The 18,784-nt window shown below is 33.8% G+C and overlaps 1 protein-coding gene across 1 annotated transcript in view; it reads left to right on the top strand.

Annotated features, from left to right (window-relative positions):
- Positions 1-15,729, top strand: part of LOC126881301 (protein vestigial) — a 266,771-nt gene extending 251,042 nt beyond the window's left edge. Inside the window, exon 5 of the mRNA XM_050645503.1 lies at positions 8,270-15,729. Coding sequence (XP_050501460.1) covers positions 8,270-8,319 — 50 coding nt within the window. The 3' untranslated portion in view covers positions 8,320-15,729. The remainder of the gene's footprint in view (positions 1-8,269) is intronic.
- The last annotated feature ends 3,055 nt before the right edge of the window (positions 15,730-18,784 follow it).

The raw sequence follows: 18,784 nt of genomic DNA, 5'->3' as shown, positions 1-18,784 counted from the left end.
GAAATTGTTTAGCGTCTAGTTTTACTTTCACTGTGGAATGCCGTCGTTGAACTCATTTAGTTCAATTGTGACTTCGTACCTACTTACACTGTCTACTAGACACACCTTACATAACTAACACTACCTACATTTGACAATGGCAAAACTTAATATACGGTATGCGCAAAATAAACAGTACTAATGCCCGGTTGCACCAACAGATCTTAAGCTTAAGTCGAGAATATCATATCATAAGAATTAATATAATATAATTATAAAATATTACAATAAGAATGCCATAATATAATAATAGATATAATTGATAATAAGGTAAGAATCTAAAATTATGGTGCAAAGTAAGTGATACTTAAGGAGGCCCTATCTATAAGTAGAGCTTAGCTAAGCTGGAGCTTAAGATTTGTTGATACAACCAGGCATAAAATTCGTATGCCTAAAAGTATGTGTCAGGCAAGGGCGGATCCAGGGAGGGGGCCATGGCCCCCTCCGAGGATTTAAAAAACATAAATTTAAATATTTGCAGTTCAAATGTTTTTAGTTTCAAACACATGTATATGTACAAAACAGGGGATAAGTACATATTATGGCTTCTGGACTAACATTTAACACAAGCAGTAACGGAAACTTCAAGAGTAACATAGGATGTTTTGTCAATCAAAATGTTAGAACGACCTTGACAGCCATCAAAATCGTTTCAAAAGGGATTGTTCTGCAAGTACTGCATTTTATTTTTCTAATGAAAAATATGGTCGGAATAAAGGGATAACAGTCCAAAACCTTGTCACGAAACCTTTAGCATCTTTCGCCAAAATTATGAGCAAAGACGGAGCCATACACACCCATGAAAAAACATCATATCACAAGGAGTGCGTTCAGGTTGGGCTGGATTTTCTACAAAGTTATCGCGACCCGCAAAAGTCAGTCAGTAACCAGATAGATTCTCAGACCTCAGAGGTCTAAACAGATACAAGAAAATAGAGAAAGAACGACAAATAGTAGAGTCTATAGTATTCTTTAGGTCGACAAAATATTCCTCTAAGAGGCCATTGTGATGATGGCCTTCCGCTTCTGGACGAAGATGCTGGAACTAGTAATGAGGGGAATTATTCAGGTTTAAAGTCGAATAAAAAAGATAAGAATTAAACAACACCTATCCACAGTATCTTCCCGAGTAATATAAATTAGTAGCACCAGTCAAAATCTATTGATAAAATGTGATGAAGAAATAATTGAAGAAATAATGAATCACGTTCAAAGTGCAAATTATTACTCTGTCATTATTGAGATACATACACAATAACAACATTCGTGAAGACTTTGTCAAGTTGATTGACGCTTATGAGAATATAAAAATAATTAGTGAAAATCAATAAAGAGGGCAAGAACAAGGCCTGACAGGAGAAGCATTGGGAAAAACAAGTGTTAAACTTGTTGAAAGAACTGCACTTGGATCCGAAGAAATGTTTAGGAATCGGTACTGACTTTATTAATATTTTATTAACGATAAATTTTGAATGTCTTTATGGCACTCAAAAGTGCGTGAAAAGTGCCTTAAAATTCATCATTGTAACCCTAATTTTTAAAAAGTACCCTCAGACCCCCCGGTACCCCTCCCCAAAAAAGTTCATGACCCCTCCCGAAAATCGGTCCTGGATCCGCCCTTGGTGTAAGGGGCCGAAACGTACTGAGTGAGTGGTTATAAAGCATGTGAATGTCGTGATAATGTTAGATGCTTCAGAATGGTTCTCACTTTTGTAGAAAAATTTCTTACGGTAAAGTCATATTTTCGGTCATACAGAAAAGGTCACGAAAACGGCCCAAGCTTAAAATCAACAATGGTTTCAGCAGGTCGGGACAAGGTGCGTCACAATGCCAGGTAGTCTCTTAAAGCACGATCATTTTGGGGAATGCCACTCACCAGAACTAACTCCACCAGATGCGTAGGTATATATGGGGTAGGTATATATACTAAATGAGTCAGAGTCAGACAGATTCACCCTCTTCCATTTCGGAATTGCGGAGTAGTGTGGCGGATCTAGAAATTTGCCTTAAGGGAACTTGAAATGAAAAACCAACCAAAAAACATAAAACAGAAACTCAGATTACATAAAAGACATCATTTTTAACTTATAGTCATTAAATTCCCTTAATTTTCTTATAACTAGCGTCTTTATTGGGTTGAATTTTTCTTTCTGTGGTGTCGGTTTCATGTCGGCTAATATATCTTTAAGATTGAATAATTTTTTTCGTTAATTTTCGACCTTGTTAGGGGGAGGGGGGAGATTTCTTCATTTTACCTCCCCGTAGATCCGCCACACTGGCCAGAGGGCATCTTTAACATCTGTTCTATCGGGAACGTAGGTCGTTGAATAACGTTTGCAAGGCTTAAGGTAATCGTAATGATACATAGTAGTCAGTGTAGATATACATATCTTTAATAACTCAAAAAGTATTGATTTATTTTAATAACATGGTATAACAAATTTTACTTATAATTTGTCCCTCTATCGATTTGTAGAGTTATTTTTAATAAAATAGTTTTCACGCCCGAGAAGGGGTGGTATCCACCCCCAGGGTAAAAGTGCAAGTTGGCACCAAATCAATTTTTTTTCTTGAGGTATGCTCTAACCACTCACCAATTTTCATGTAAATCGATGGAGGTTTAACAAAATAGGAGGTGAAAACCTTTAAAGACTACACTAACTTTCCCCTTTCATCCCTTATTGCTACTTCCTGTATCCACTGAGGTGTCAGCCTGAAAGGGGTCATAATTATCAATATACAATAGACACATTTCACATGCCAAACTGCATATTACTTATGACGATGATTTTTCGGCTCTAGCTCTTAGACTAAATGAAGTCTCTATTTTCATGCTTTTGTAAATTACATTAATCATTGTAGTATTTGTTATTCAAAAGTAACGAGAGAAATTAACAGATAATTCCGGCTAATCTATAAACAAAATACAGAAATATTTAAAGTAACGAAATAACGGTAGGGTATTGGACTATTGGAAATATAGCATTTTAAATGTGCATGCCCCTACAGAGGAAAAAGAAGACGATGTCAAAGAAAAATTCTGTGAAGACCTAGAAGCTGCATACCATTCATGCCCAAAGAATGACATCAAAATTATTTATGGTGATCTCAACGCAAAAATAGGAAAAGAGCAACAATACCTACCAACGATAGGTAAGCACAGCCTCCATGAAGTATCCAATGACAATGGCATCAGACTAATAAATCTAGCAACTTCCCTTAACATGGTCATTGCCAGCACATGCTTCCAGCGAAAAAATATTCATAAGGGAACGTGGCGATCTCCAGATGGGGTTACAGTAAACATGATCGATCATGTTATTATTGACTCTAGACATCACTCAGATGTAATAAACGTCAAAATTGAGAAATATGAAATAAAAAACTATGAAATAAAAAACTTAGCAGACAACAGCAAAAGGGCCAAATACAAAGAATAAGTATATAAAAGGAAGGCTAGAAAACAGACAAAAGCACGAGGATATAAACAGAGAATGGGAAGCGTATAAAAACATCATACAAGACGCTGCCAAAGAGACATTGGGTCTACAAAAAAGGTCAGATCAACTGAAGGGAAGTGGTTCGATGAAGTGTGTCGTAACATAACAGAGAAAAAAAAATAATGCATATCAACGACTACACCAACGACATAGAACAAGACAGGCAGAGGAGGAATATAGAATGCTAAGGAGGGAAGAGAAGAAAATACACCGCAGAAAGAAAAGAGAACACATAGAAAAGAACTCCAAGAAATTGAAGAATTAAATAAACCAACAGAAACCAGAAAATTCTACCAAAAACTTAACAAAAACAAAAAAGAATTTAAACCAAGAACAATGATGTGCAGAGACAAAAAATGAGATATAGTAACTCAACAGAGTGAAATACTACAAAGATGGACTGAATTCTTCAAAGAAAAGTTTGAACAAAACAGAGATCCACTATACGATGGAATTATACTGGATCAAACGGATACCAGAGAAACAACCTCCTCTTCAGTAGCTGAAATGCAAGAAGCAGTTACCAGACTGAAAAACAACAAGTCACCTGGATTGGACAACATTACCGCAGAATTAATAAAAGAAGGCGGAGACTCCCTATTGAATGCGATACACGAACTTATAGTGAACATATGGAATAATAAACAACTGCCACAAGACTGGAATACCGGAGTAATCATTCCACTACATAAAAAGGGAGATCAGCTTCAATGTAAAAACTACCGGGCAATATGCGGAACAAATAGTTGGGGGATATCAATGTGGTTTCTGCAGGCAGAAGTCCACAATAGATCATTCTCGTTTTGAGACAAATCTTGGAAAAGACTACAGTGAATTTAATATAGAAACACATCATCTCTTCATTGACTTTGAGAGTGCCTATGATAGTATCCATCGAGAATTTCTGATCAACGCCCTGAAAGAGTTTAATATTCCAACTCATCTCATTGATATAGTAAAAGAACCACTTAAAGTACAAAGCAGGGTTCGAATTCAAAACGCACTAACAGATACAATACATGTTAGAACGGGCCTACGACAGGGAGATGCCCTATCCTGTATTCTATTCAACATCACATTAGAGAAGATAATTAGAGAGTCAAAAGTCAACACCAGAGAAACAATAATAACAAAAAGTATACAAATATTGGCATTTGCAGATGATCTTGATATCATAGCTAGAAGCAAAAGAGAAATGATAGAAGCATTTAATGGTATAGAAAGAGCGGCACAGAACAGTGGCCTAAATATTAATGAAATAAAAACCAAATACATGAAGGCCAGCAAATCGACAGGCCAAAGAAACCTACAGAATCTGACAATAGGAGACTATAACATCGAAATATAGGTTCTTATCTAGGTTCACTAGTTACCGCAGATAACAATGTCAGCGAAGAAGTTAAGAGAAGAATACAGCTAATAAAACATATAATGGACTCATTAAACATCTAAGATCTAAGCCAAGCCGCACACCAAAGAAACATGAAGCGAAAAACATGAAACATGAAACGAAAAACATGTTTCATGAAAAGAAAACACTGCTAAACAAATCTCAAAGTCCGCCTACCAATGAAACGAGTGTGATTCATGCTCATGGCACATTTTTATTTTCGGAGAGTTTAATAAATGGTCGGACATATATTTGTTTAGCAGTGGTTTATTTCCATGAAACGTAATTTACGTTTCATGTTTCTTTGATGTGCGGCCTGCTTAACAACATCACGAGAAAAACCAAATGCAAAATATACAAAACCCTGATAAAACCGGTCCTTATATATGGATCAGAGACGTGGACACTGTCGAAAAGCGATGAGAACTTATTAGGTACGTTTGAACGAAAAATCCTTAGACACATATATAAGGGGGTGAAAGAAAATGACGTATGGCGCAGAAGATATAATTTTGAACTATACTCAGCATACAACGAACCCGACGTCATAACATCCATAAAGATCGGACGCCTGCGCTGGATGGGCCATGTTGAACGAATGTTGGAGACCGAAACACCAGTAGGGAGAAGGTCAAAGAGAAGACCCAAACTTAGATACATGGAACAAGTGGAACAAGATCTGAAAACACTTGAGATTACCCACTGGAAGAACAAAGCAAGGAACAGAACAGAATGGAGGAAAATCCTAGAACAAGCCAGGACCCAAAAAGGGTTGTCGAGCTACTGATGATGATTATGATTGGACTATTGGACTAGGGAAAGTAACAATACCCTACTTAGGGTATTGGATAGTAACGAGTATAAAGAATTGTCATCATCATCAATGACCTTACAACTCTTCGTCAGTCTTTGCCGCGTTTACTATTGCCTTCCATGTTTGTCGGTTCTGTGCCACTAATTCCCATTGTCACACATCCATTTTCTCTAGATCTTCTATAAAGGATTGTACCTACTTTGTATTAATTCTTGATCAAAAAAAAAATTAATATAAAGATAAAGTCTTAGTAACAGTAACGTCAAAACAATTGCGTACCTACTGTTCTAAAATTTAATTTGTATTGTATTTTATTTTTTATTTCAATAAATGGCAAACTGTATAAGTCTTTTATTCCATCTCATATAAGGTGAGGGTCGATCAATCCCTTTCTAGACAGATAATGGTCTTTGAAATACAGTCAACTTGATGGCATTAATTTGGTTTTTTGTATTATAACCATGTCTTGGCACATGTAAGCTTACTAAATGCAAACGTTTATTAAGAAACTGACTCCCGTGGGCCATGGATAGCTCAGTTAGTTAGAGCATTGGCACGGATCGCTTAGATCGTGCCGATCGTGGGATCACACCTTACCCAATGTCAGTTTGGACATTTATTAATTTTATTGGTCATTACTATGGCTATGTTAATTCAAGATTAAAATGTGCCTACTCTGTTACAGTGTACAGATTCTAAAGGTGCCGGTGGGGGATAATATCTATGCGTAGTGTTATAGTCGGTGTAGAGAGGGCGTATTCGAAATGATGAAATAGCAAATAATATAACATTTGTTATTTCATAATTTCGAATACTTTCTCTCTCTTACACCGACTATAATACTGCGAATAAACGCCATCCCCCACCGGCACTTGTAGAATCTGTGAAATGTACGTTGTTCTAAGATCTAAAGTAACGCTTAATAAAGAATAAATAGCACTAGGCTAATGGGTAACTGCGAGACTTGCAAGACTCTTGCTGCAAGACCAAGACCAAGACCAAGACCAAGACCGAGAGAGTAAGACCAAGACCAGGTGTATTGGCGCAAGACCAAGACCAAGACTCTCTAAGTCTCGTCTTGGTCTTGCATTTGGGCAACACTAAATCGAAAGTAGTCTGTCCATTTTACGTATTATGTTTATATAGAATTCAGCCACTGTTATTGGTGTAATGAACATTGCAATTTAATTAATTATTAATTAATGTTTGACGTTTCGATTTCTACTCCAGAAATCGTTCTCAAAAAGAAAAAGATTTTTTAGTTTATATATTTCAAACGAAGAAAAATGTGTAGCAAACTCATGAGCAGAATGCAATAGGTTTTGGTTGCCAATACTAAAACAAGAAATCAATAATAAATATACCAACAATAGTGGAATAAAGGAAGTCGAATAACAAAACATTGAAAATCTCATACAATACACAATATATATGCAACACACTACAAAACCATAGACAAAATTAAAAATCTATTTTTTTTTTCAACAATCACCTACGATATAGATTACACAAACAAATTAACACAAAAATAGTGATAATATGATAGCCCTAACTAAGGTAATAATAATAACATAATTTCCAAATAGTAACCACACATTGCTATGATCAATAAAATCGGGACAAAATGTCTATTTTGTTTTCTCTCTGCTCGATTAGGCTCGATATCTTGTGCAAATTGATACGCACCGGCTACTCGTTCTAGACAGAAAACAGGAATATCCTCGGATACAAGGAAAATGAACTTCTCAACTCGGTCAACGATTTCGTTTCACCACGATTCTGCTCGCAAAGGCCAATTTCACCACTTTACATCGACTTTTCACTTTTTAAAAACTGGACTGTACTCTCCAGATATTCATTACACAGTGACCATTTTTTTCTCTCCTCAAACTCAGACTTAACACTCTCATCCCCACCATCTATCTTTCTCCGCCAATCACAAACATCCTCTCTACCCACTACACCCATATTTTCATTTCTTAAGAACCAATTTATTTTGTATACAACTTTTCCATTTTGTTAAATTCTAGGACATACCAAATTACTTTCGTTGTTTCAAAATGCTAAACAAAAAGCCTTATATTCTAAACTCAATAAATTTGTTTACTGTCTCTCCTTCTACGAATCATTTACAAATGTCCTATTGTCGATTCCAAAGCGAAATAAAATGTACTTTCTAATCTTCCCGAACCATTGTCTAAGTTCGTTCAGAGAACCATTAACAAACCACCATAACGATTTCACTTTCCGCGAAAACACTGTTTACTAACTAAATTATAATATTTACAATTTTTGGTCATATACAGGGCGATGAAAATCTATGATCTCGTGGTCTCTGATATAAATTTATTTTCTAAATTTTTCCCATACAAATTTATACAACACTATATATCTTAAATTATGTTCTGTTGTGATTTTTAGCATTTTTTTCGAATTAACACTTTTATGCAAGTTCACTATTATAATATAATTTTTTCATAAATTACTTTTCATGGTCTTCTAATTACTGTTTTTCTATTGTTTCAGGTCTTGAAGCCCAAGTCCAAGACTCCTCAAAGGATCTCTACTGGTTCTGAACCGCGTAAAACTTTGTATAGTTTTTGTTATTTAAAAAAAAGAAAAGATAAAAGTGAGACGTGATTATTAAGTGGAATGTATAATAGTACAAACTGATTTATTTAAATTTTAAGTTATCTAGAGTGATGAAGAAAGGACTTCATTAAAAAACGAAAGACGTTTATTTAAAAAATAAATGTTCCTTTTCAGAAAAAAGAGGTTTCTGATTCGTGGCATATTGCAGAGTTTATAACAATGAAGGTAACAAAAAGATAGAAAACACTATTAGTTAAATTCTTTTTGTTTTGAAATTTTAAAATAAGTAAATTAAATAAACTATATTATTTTTTTTTATTAGATAATCTATGCCAAAACACGATACACATCCAGATGAAATTTATTTTGTCTTTCTTAGGCTATTGATTACAGTCGGAAAAATGAAAGAATACCCATGAACGATCACATCAATCATTTATTTTGTATTTTCTGTCTTTTTCTATAAATAACAAACGTTTGTTATAGAAAAAGACAGCAAATACAAAATAAGTGATTGATGTGATCGTTCATGAGTATTTTTTCATTTTTCCGACTGTTTGTATTTTAGAAAGGAACTACAACGTTAACAGGGTTTTATTGTTTCATATAGTCAATGGACCTCTATATTTAAAAAAACCACAGAGTGCTACCATTTAAATTGGTGCGTTTTTGAGAAAGGGGTGAATTAGTCCCTAGGCACAAGGCGAATTAGGGTTAGTTCTATGCACATTTAGTGCAAACACGTCTATAGGAAAATTATTCCAGGTTAAATTTACTATAGAAATATCACATTTTAAAGTCAAAAACATGTTTTTTTACAAAAATATATCCAAAAGAAAAACAAGAAAAAAACATGAAAGATAGCAATTTTGTTTTATGCCCCATAACTTTCTTCCACGTGAATATAGGTATAGGCATAGCTTCACAGAAAAAAACTTCCATCCTTTCTATTTAAAATGGCGTTTGGTAGAAGACCCTGTGATTTACAATTTCTAAAATATGATTTTTCAACTTTCGCCACTCACAGCGATTTTGGGATATTTTCCGTGTTACTTCGCAAACATTGTTCTGTAACGTTTTTCTACGCATTTCAAAGTATACGCAATGGTGCATTTAGTAAAAAGAGAAGTCAATTACCTTTAAAATGTTCTATCGTAGAAGGCCGTATGGCTATATTTAAGCAAGATATGGTTTTTCAAAATTTTATACGTTTAATGATTTTTGATATATTTTACCACTATTTTTAAATTTCTCACTATAACTTTTTTTATTGTATATTTGGGTATATGTATTGTGTAATAAAAATGAAAGCTCATTTTCTGTACTTTAAAATGGTGGACTGTAAAAATTCTTGGACTATTTTTAAACAAGATATGCTTTTTCATGCAATATACACATGCAATAGTTGGAACCATATAGAAAACTTTTTTAGTATTAATTTTACGAAAAAAAGTTATTCTTTATAAAATGCTCTGCCTAGCCTGAAACCTAAAATGCGATCACCAGATATAAAATTTTATTAATAGTGTACGAGGTATGTTAAAAAATATGAATTTGCTCAGGAGTAAAGTACCTTTATATTTCACAATATCGAAAATTGTTATTAAGAAAATTATTTGGAATTAAAAATTATATTATAATATGCAATTATATTCTTCTAATTGAAAAAAAAAATTAATTTTTTTCAAATTACGAATACTCTTGGATATCCTACGGATACCTTGTTTAAAAATGGTCCTAGATTTTTTTGGAATACACCATTTTAAAGTAAAGAAAATATGCTGTTTTCTGTTATACAATGTATATCCCTAAATGTACAAGAAAAAAAGTCATAACCAGAAATTAAAAAAAAATAATCAGAAAAAATATCAAAAATCATTAAAAGTATGAAACCTTGAAAAAGCAAAACTTGCTTCAAAATAGTCAAGCAACCTTATACAATAGACCATTTTAAATGTAATTGACTCCTCTTTCTAATAAATGTACCATTGCATATGCATGTACCATTGCATATACCTAGAAATGTGCAAAAAAAAAGTTACAGAACAATGTTTGCGAAATAATGGGGAAATGGTCCAAAAATGCTGTGAGCGGCGCATTTTGAAAAATCCTATTTCGGAAAATATAAATCCTAGAGACTTCTACTAAACGTCATTTTAAAGAGAAAGAATGTAAGTTAATTTCTGTTGAAGCAATATCTGTACCTATATCGCCGTGGAAAAAAGTTATGTAGCAAAAAACAAAATTGCTTTTTTCGTGTTGTTTTTTTGCTTTTCTTTTGAATATATTTTTGTAAATAAAAATATTTTTGACTAAAATGTAATATTTCGATAGTAAATTTAACCTGGAACAATTTTCCTGTAGACGTCTTTGTACCAAAGACGTCTACAAATTCACCCATTTCTCAAAAATGCATCCATTTAAATGGTAGCACTCCGCGGTTTTTTCAAATTTAGAGGTCCATTGACTATATGAGACAATAAAATCCCGTTAACGTTGTAGTTCCTTTTATCTCTCTTATTTTGAACATAATCAATATCCTATCTGTCAAACAAATAATTATGGAACTCGGTTGGTTTTCAATATTATACCTACTTACAACAAAATCCATAATATCCAATCATGTTAGCAACATTTCAGAGAGGGGACACATCAATATCAACGAGAAATATAACCTATCCTACCTAGACTGTGAAATAACAAATCATCTTCTTCATGTACCATGTCCTTTCAGAAGGTTAGTTACCATCATAGCTATCTTAATTTTATTAACTGCCACCCTGAATAGCATGCTTGTATCAACCCCATACCAATCTCGCAAATTCTTCAACCATTAGGTTCTTCTTCATCATGGACTGCCTTTGCCTGCTATTTTCCCTTGCTTAATGTTTTGTAGCAACCTATATTTTGGACCTCCATTACATGTCCGAAATACTCCAGCTTTCTCTTCTGGATGCTTTTTATAATCTCAGTAGTCTTGCTGAGACGTTTTAGTACTGTGGAGCTTCGAATCTTCTCCACCCAAGAAACTTCGAAAGTCTCAAGACGATTTAGATCGATTTTTTTCACAGTCCGTCACTCGACACCATAAAGTAAGACCGAGGACACGTAGCAGCGAGGTAGGTAGATCCTCAATGTCAGTTTTAGGTCTCTGTTACATAATACCTTGAACATCCTTCTAAAAGCGGCTCTGGACTGTTTTATTCTAGATAGTAGATCTAATTTCGCCGTGAGTCTCTAAGTTACAATTTAATTGATAGCCAAGGTAATAAAATATAAACAGTTTGATCAAATTGATAAAAAAATAACAAATAGAGTAAATAAATCAAACAAGTTATACTTGGCGTTAGCTCCAATACTGGGAAAAAGAAAACTCACACGAGAGACAAGGATAAAAATGTAAACACAATCGTAATACCGCTTGTCTTATATACGCACAATTTTCACTGCAAGTCAGGAAAAGCATAAGAACAGGATAAATAGGTATCATGGAGATGAGACACTTAAGGATAGTTGGAAACACAAAATGGGATAGATTAAAAAATGAGACTATTAGGAGAATGGCCAACCAAGAACCAATAATGAATAAAATAGCAAAAAGACAAATGAACTGGTATGGGCATCTGATGATGAGGACTCAACCCAACAGAATGAATATAAAAGTCCACGAAGCAAAAAACATCGTAAAAAGAGAAAAAAATGGATATCAGAAAGTATGCATATTAAAAATTAAATAAAAATCACACAAGGAATTGAAAGTAATGGCAGGAAATAGAAAAGAATGGAAGAGATGGGTGAGAGGAAATTAAAATAACTAGCCCAAATCCGACACCCTGATGGAGTAAAAGGAAGAGGAGAAAGAAAGAAAGACATCAAAATTTTCATCTTGGTGACTCCCCAAAAGCACAATGATTTCATTGAGCTCATTAATAGAACCTCCCGTAAGCAAACCCAGAGAATGCATGGTCTGAAGGATGAGGCACAATACTCCGAATGGTACAAAAAACATTTTATAGTAAAATCACTCTGGAAATAGGTGAGATATTCCACCAGATACTCGGAGCTTCAAAATAAGAGGATGAAAGGAGACGTGAAATGATGAAAGGAGATGAAAGTAAAAGGGATGTGACGCATATGCTGCGTAAGTAAGCAGATCTAAGGTGTGATCTTAATGATAGGATAGTACTGGTGACTACACAAGAGTAAAACAATCACGAGCAATAACATTACATCAGATAAAAAACCAACTAGTACTCGTGAATGGTAAACCAAATCACCAATTTGAAGCACCAAAAATTAAATGAGCACCCCAGAATAAAAACAACACTCGGGAAATTCGTTCATTGTCAAAGAACTAAAAAAATACATGTATGCTGTGAAAAATGGAATCTTATCTGGAGTGATCTAACAGAACACATCATAAAGTAATGAAAAACAGAGAATGACCAAGAGTGACCTATGACAACAAATAAATTACTGAGTTATGGATTCGACCGTTACTTGAAGGAAATTGATTCTATCTAACAATAAAATTCCCAGACCTTACACCACTTGTTTTTTTCCTATGGGGTTACTTTAAATCAAATCAAAAGTAGAATTAGATTCAAGAAGATTGTCGTCGTTGATTCAATGACTACTGACTACCTAGAGTCAGGCAAGCCTACCAAGGCAGGCGGTAAGTTGAACATTTCATTTAAGCGAAAAGCAATTTGTTTGTCACATACATGTCTTAGCTCCATAATATGTCGTTGTGACTTGTGATTAAATGTACTGTACATCTTCACTTCAAAGTATCTATGCCATTTGTTACATCTTGACTCCTATCTTATTGCGAAGTAACGTGCTTGATTTCCTGTCACTCAGATGACTCAGGGCTACCAGGTTTCGTAATTATTGTACATATGTCACAGTAAAAATAAACTTACGTGCATAGAAATCGGCCCACTTAAAAATTTGGTCATTTTTGATGTTTCGTATTTCCTAAACCTGTTGGCCGATTTAAGTGATTTTTTAAATATGTTATAGCCTGACTCTTTAACAATATTGCTGTAATAATACTGTTGCTAAACAGGTAAGTTTTCATTATATACCGGGTGTAGAATCAAACTGTGCTATTTCTTAATATTCGCAACACCCTGTGGAATATTCTAGCATTTATAAAATACTGAAATTAAAACCCAACTATAGCCTCAGGTTTTCTTAACATTCGGTTTTTTAATTCATTCATTTATGTTGGATAATAAAAAAGTTAGGTAGGTACTTTAAAAACTATGTAGACATGTTCTTCATCAATACACGGTGTTTCTAAATAAGTGGGACAAACTTTACAGGGTAATTATTCTACATGAAAAAATAATGACAGTTTGCTTTATAAACGTATGTTTGCAAATGTTTCGTTTCCGAGATACGAGATGTTGAATTTTTTCTTACAAACTATCGATTTATTTATTGTTCTAAAACCAGTTGAGATATGCAAATGAAAAAGAGATAATTATTGCCGATTTTTTGACATAAAATTAAGCGTTTAATATTTACTATTGGCATGCATACGGGTAATATGAGCGATCATATTACCCGTATGCACGCTAATGGTCAATATAAAAATCTTAATTGTATGTCAAAAAATGTGCAATAACTACGTCTTAAAACCCACTAAATTTCATTTGCATGTCTCAACCGGTTTTAAAGCAATAAATAAATCGTCAGTTTGTAAGAAAAAATTCAACACCCCGTATCTCGAAAACGAAGCGTTCGCAGATATATGTTTATAAACAAAAGGTCCCTATTTTTCATGCAGAATTACCCCATAAAGTTTGCCATATTTATTAAAAAAACACCTTGTATTGCCGAAAAACAAGGTTAGTTGTTAAAGTACCTAACTTTTTTATTATCCAACATAAGGGAATGAATCAAAAAACAGAATGTTATGAAAAATGAGGCTATAGTTGGGTTTTAATTTCAGTATTGTATAAATGCTAAAATATTCCACAGGGTATTGCGAACTTTGAGAAAAAAACAAAGTTTGATTTGTACTCCCGGTATACAATAAAAATTTACCTATTTAGCAACAATATTATTACAGCGATATTGTTAAAGAATCAGGCTATAACAAAAAAAAATCACTTAAATCGGCCAACAGGTTTAGGAAATACGAGTCATCAAAAATGACAAAAGTTTTAAGTGGGCCGATTTCTATGCATGTAAGTTTATATCATTGTATTAATGATTAATGATTTCAACTTGTTGTGTGAAAGTGCCATTAAGCACTTATATGTAAGTACTTACTTTTTTTTTATAATTGCCTCCTGCAATCATATATAACCGGGGGAGATTGGGGGCTATAACCCCCCATTGAGCTCTATACGCTTAAAACCATTACGAATATTCAAAGGCGTTGCTGACAAATCAAGCCAGTTCGAAGTTGTAACCCTGGTTACGCCGTTGCCTGAAATTTTCGAATTTGGCTCATTACTTAATAAAAATTATTTATTTTATCACCAACCGTCACTAAAGCCATTCATTATTGTACTCATTTGCCCTCATTTGGGTCAGTAAAGTAACACTTTATTGTACTGAAAGTAGAATTTTACTTTACCTGCCGCGATTAATCGGAATTGAATGTAAGTGGTCGATGTACCGCAGTAATCGATTGTTTATTTGAGTTAACTTACAATTTATTTACTTTAATTATTAAAAATATTGTACAAAATTTACGACATTGTTAATTAAATTGATGTCGAAAAGTGAAATTCTGTGGTATTTTGTAATTACATACATATAATCATATAAAATAAATCAACACTTTACCAATTTAGAATTATTCAATATTGATAACTATCAATCATGCAGAAGTCACCTGTAATCACTGCCATGAAATTTTATTACGTCTAAAATTTTTAAAAAATCTTAAATTGTAAATTGTAAGTAAGTATTAAAACCAATATCAAATTGCTGGCGATCAAATTTTGTATGCACCACGTCAGTAAAGACTCTTTATCGAACTCGTCTGTTATTCGCCTCGCTCGCTATAGGCTGGCTCTGCTCATAATATCAGACTCGTTCGATAAAGAGTCACTTTACTGACTTGGTACATAAATAACTATTATGTGTTAATGTTTAGGCAGAATGGTTTTGTGAATACTTTTATATGATACAGTATAATACACTACTACACTTAAGAGTTACCAGACACATTATTGGATATTATCCAAAAATAAAGGTTATAACTGTCTACAAAATATCTAAATAAATCGTGATCTTGTAATAAATTATAAAATTTGTATATGCCACTGAATCAGGAACTAATTTGACCTGTGTATTATTTTTCAGCTGTGCTGTATTAAAATATGTAAATATGCCCATGTTACTTACGTAATAAAAAATTGAGAATATAATTTTTGCATTTTTTAATAAAATACCTTCACCAAAAATCACGTAGTGATACCTTGACGTAGTAGTAATAATACAATACGAAGTGTAAATTATACAAAAACATCAACGAATTGACGTTACAAAAAAAATAAGACTCATAAAAACAACAACGAGTGACAAGTAAACAATGGTCAAGTGGTCTACAGAGTGCAAAAATAAGGAAAATTTTCCCATTTCAGGTATTTGCAAAAAGTGTCGGTAACAATACAAACTGTAAGGTACTTCTTATTTTTAACACGTTCACTGCGTATTTTTCTTTAAGTACTTCTCCCAGAACCTTACTTAATTTTTGTAATGTAATGTAAGTGAGCACATGTCGCTTATCGGTGACATCAGCACTGGAGAGGGAAACCGAATGCCGCCAATGAGCGACATAAACATCGAACGTGTTAATATAATACACAGGTTTTTTCAGTCTTCTAGAGATGTCGAATTATACAAGAACTATTTTTAATAAACCGCAAATGGTACCTATACAGGCACACCTGTAATCTGAACTTGATCTCTGGTACAGACCGAAAACAAAGAAAAATTTGTCTCCTTCTCAATTGAGCCTCTCAATAGAGCCAAGATATATTGGCATGTCTCACAAAAAGGAAAAAAAAACAAAAGTGTATAAGATGGAGTGCAACTGTATATACGTATTTCAGACCGGTTGGTCATCACCAATACGGTGTAGCTAAATTAGAAAATGAGAACATAACTTAGGAGAACAATCACTACAGGAGCAATGCGGCCAATTTGTGAGAATAGAGTTAGAAAAACCAGATGGTTTCCTGGTGAACAAGTAACAAAACCCACGGAGTAAGCTGGAGCTATTATACCTGGGGGAAAGAAATGCCAAACGTGTAAACTGTTTAAACAAATGGTAGAGGTTAATGCGAGTGAATAGTAAATAATATCAAAGATATTGTCAAGTTTTTCTTTTTGCGAGACATTTTTAATTTCTAAAAGTATTCGTTTTATTTTATTTAGCTAAAACTAAAATACTAGACCACCGTGGAAGAAAAGATGCTTAATTTTCGACTTCCCTGGTATCTTGAAGAGCAATGTTTTTTGACAAAGCCCAATCAAGATTTAGGAAAAATCGCTGTACATTAGGCAACCTAATTATCTTACAAAATGAAATTGCACATTCCTTCGCCAGCAACAGAAATCCAATTGCTGTATCTTTCGACATAGAGAGCGCATTTGATACAGTTCAGAAATCGATAGTTCTAGAAACACTTCAAAAAATTAAATTATATGATAATGTATAATTGTGTATCTGATATGTATATGTTTTTTATATAACACGGGTACATAAATTTGATACACCCTGTATATTGATTCGTAAATATTTATTAAAAGTTAGCTTTCACGTAGTAAGTTTCTCCTAGATAAGCTTTTCCCTGAAGACTTAAAGACATTTGTAAATAAAAGTGAAGTGAAAGTTATTTAGGATTATTATTTTAAACCGATTGTTTATTACGGGAAAGGTAGAAGCCATAGGTAATTAGTTCTTAGAAAATTAAGGTAAAGAAAGTTTGGAATTTTAATCTCTTTTTGTTTAACCCCGAGTAAGTTTTGTAGAATTTCCCGAAAGTAATTATTATGATGGTAGGAATATTTTTGAAAGTATGAGTGGGTGTTTCGAATGAAAAAAAGAATGGGGAGAGAGAAATGTCTCTGATTGGTTTGGCAATTTGGAATGGGAAGGAGAGAAGGTTGAATTTTCAGGTAGTTTTGGAAAGAGGGATTATTGTGTTACCGGCAGCCGAGAGGAGCAGTCAAAAGTTTTCGTGAGTTGTTCAGAAGCAAGTACTAGTGGTTGTATTGATAGTGAGAGTAGCTGAAAAGTGGAACGAGAGACAAATCAAATCGAGAAGAAATACCTCTTTGATTCTGTAAAGTCCAAGAGAGTAAGTTACAAGAATTATCGTTATTAAAATTATTTGTGACACCAAGTAAAAAAGATATTTGGGTCTCAGGAGATTATTGTTGAGAGAAAGAGAGGAGAGAGATTTGGAGTTTATTGAACGAGTCCTGGTCAAAGGAAGCCTGGCTTGTGTTTTTGGAGAAATAGTTGCTGGTATCCTGCTGGGTTGTTTGCTGAGAACGGATTTCTCTCAAGGCAAAACCACATCAAATGATATCCACAGTTGGTCAAAAGGAACAGAATTTAAATTTTCATCAAAAAAATCTAAAATAGTTCATATTCCAAAAAAAAAACATAATCCCAACTTAATTACTTTAACCTTAAATGGAACCTCACTACAAGTAGTACATCAACAAAAATTTTTAGGTGTTATCTTTGATAAAAAGTTATCTTGGAGATATCATACTCAAGAATTAAAAGGTACCTGTCTTAAAAGAATAAATATCTTAAAATCATTAGCGCATCATCAATGGGGAACAGGTGACGATATATATTGCTGATAATTTGCCGGTCTTTAATTCGTTCAAAAATAGACTATGGAAGTATATTATACATGTCAGCTCCCAATTCACAACTCAATTGCCTCAATATCATCCAAAACACCGCTCTTCGAATATGTCTTGGTGCGTTTAGATCTAGTCCCATTGAAAGTATTCAAGTCGAAGCTAACAAACCACCTACCTACCCATATTCGCAGTCAGCGACTTCTTTTGTCATACTTTGTCAAAGCATCAGCTAATCCAAATAATCCAGCCAACGGGTTAATCAACTCTACCAAACCAATAACAGTAAACAAACCCAGAACAGTAAAACCAGCCTCTCAAATTCTTAAAGAACTAGTAGGTAATATAGACTTACGAACTACTACTCCAATCTCATACTCTAACACTCCACCATGGACAATAACATTGCCCACTATAAACACCAGTCTATCTACATATTATAACAAAAAATGAACCCCTAGTTCCGTCCTAAAATCATCCTTCCTCGAACTCATCCACACCAAACAGTATGACTCAATCATCTACATTCTAAAGTCGAAGATCAAGCTGGTTCGTCTGTGACTACCACCAACGAAGTTATAGCTACCTACCGTCTTA

This window comes from Diabrotica virgifera, chromosome 3 (genome assembly GCF_917563875.1).
Source record: "Diabrotica virgifera virgifera chromosome 3, PGI_DIABVI_V3a".
NCBI lineage: Eukaryota > Metazoa > Arthropoda > Insecta > Coleoptera > Chrysomelidae > Diabrotica > Diabrotica virgifera.
This window is presented reverse-complemented; position numbering and strand designations above follow the sequence as displayed.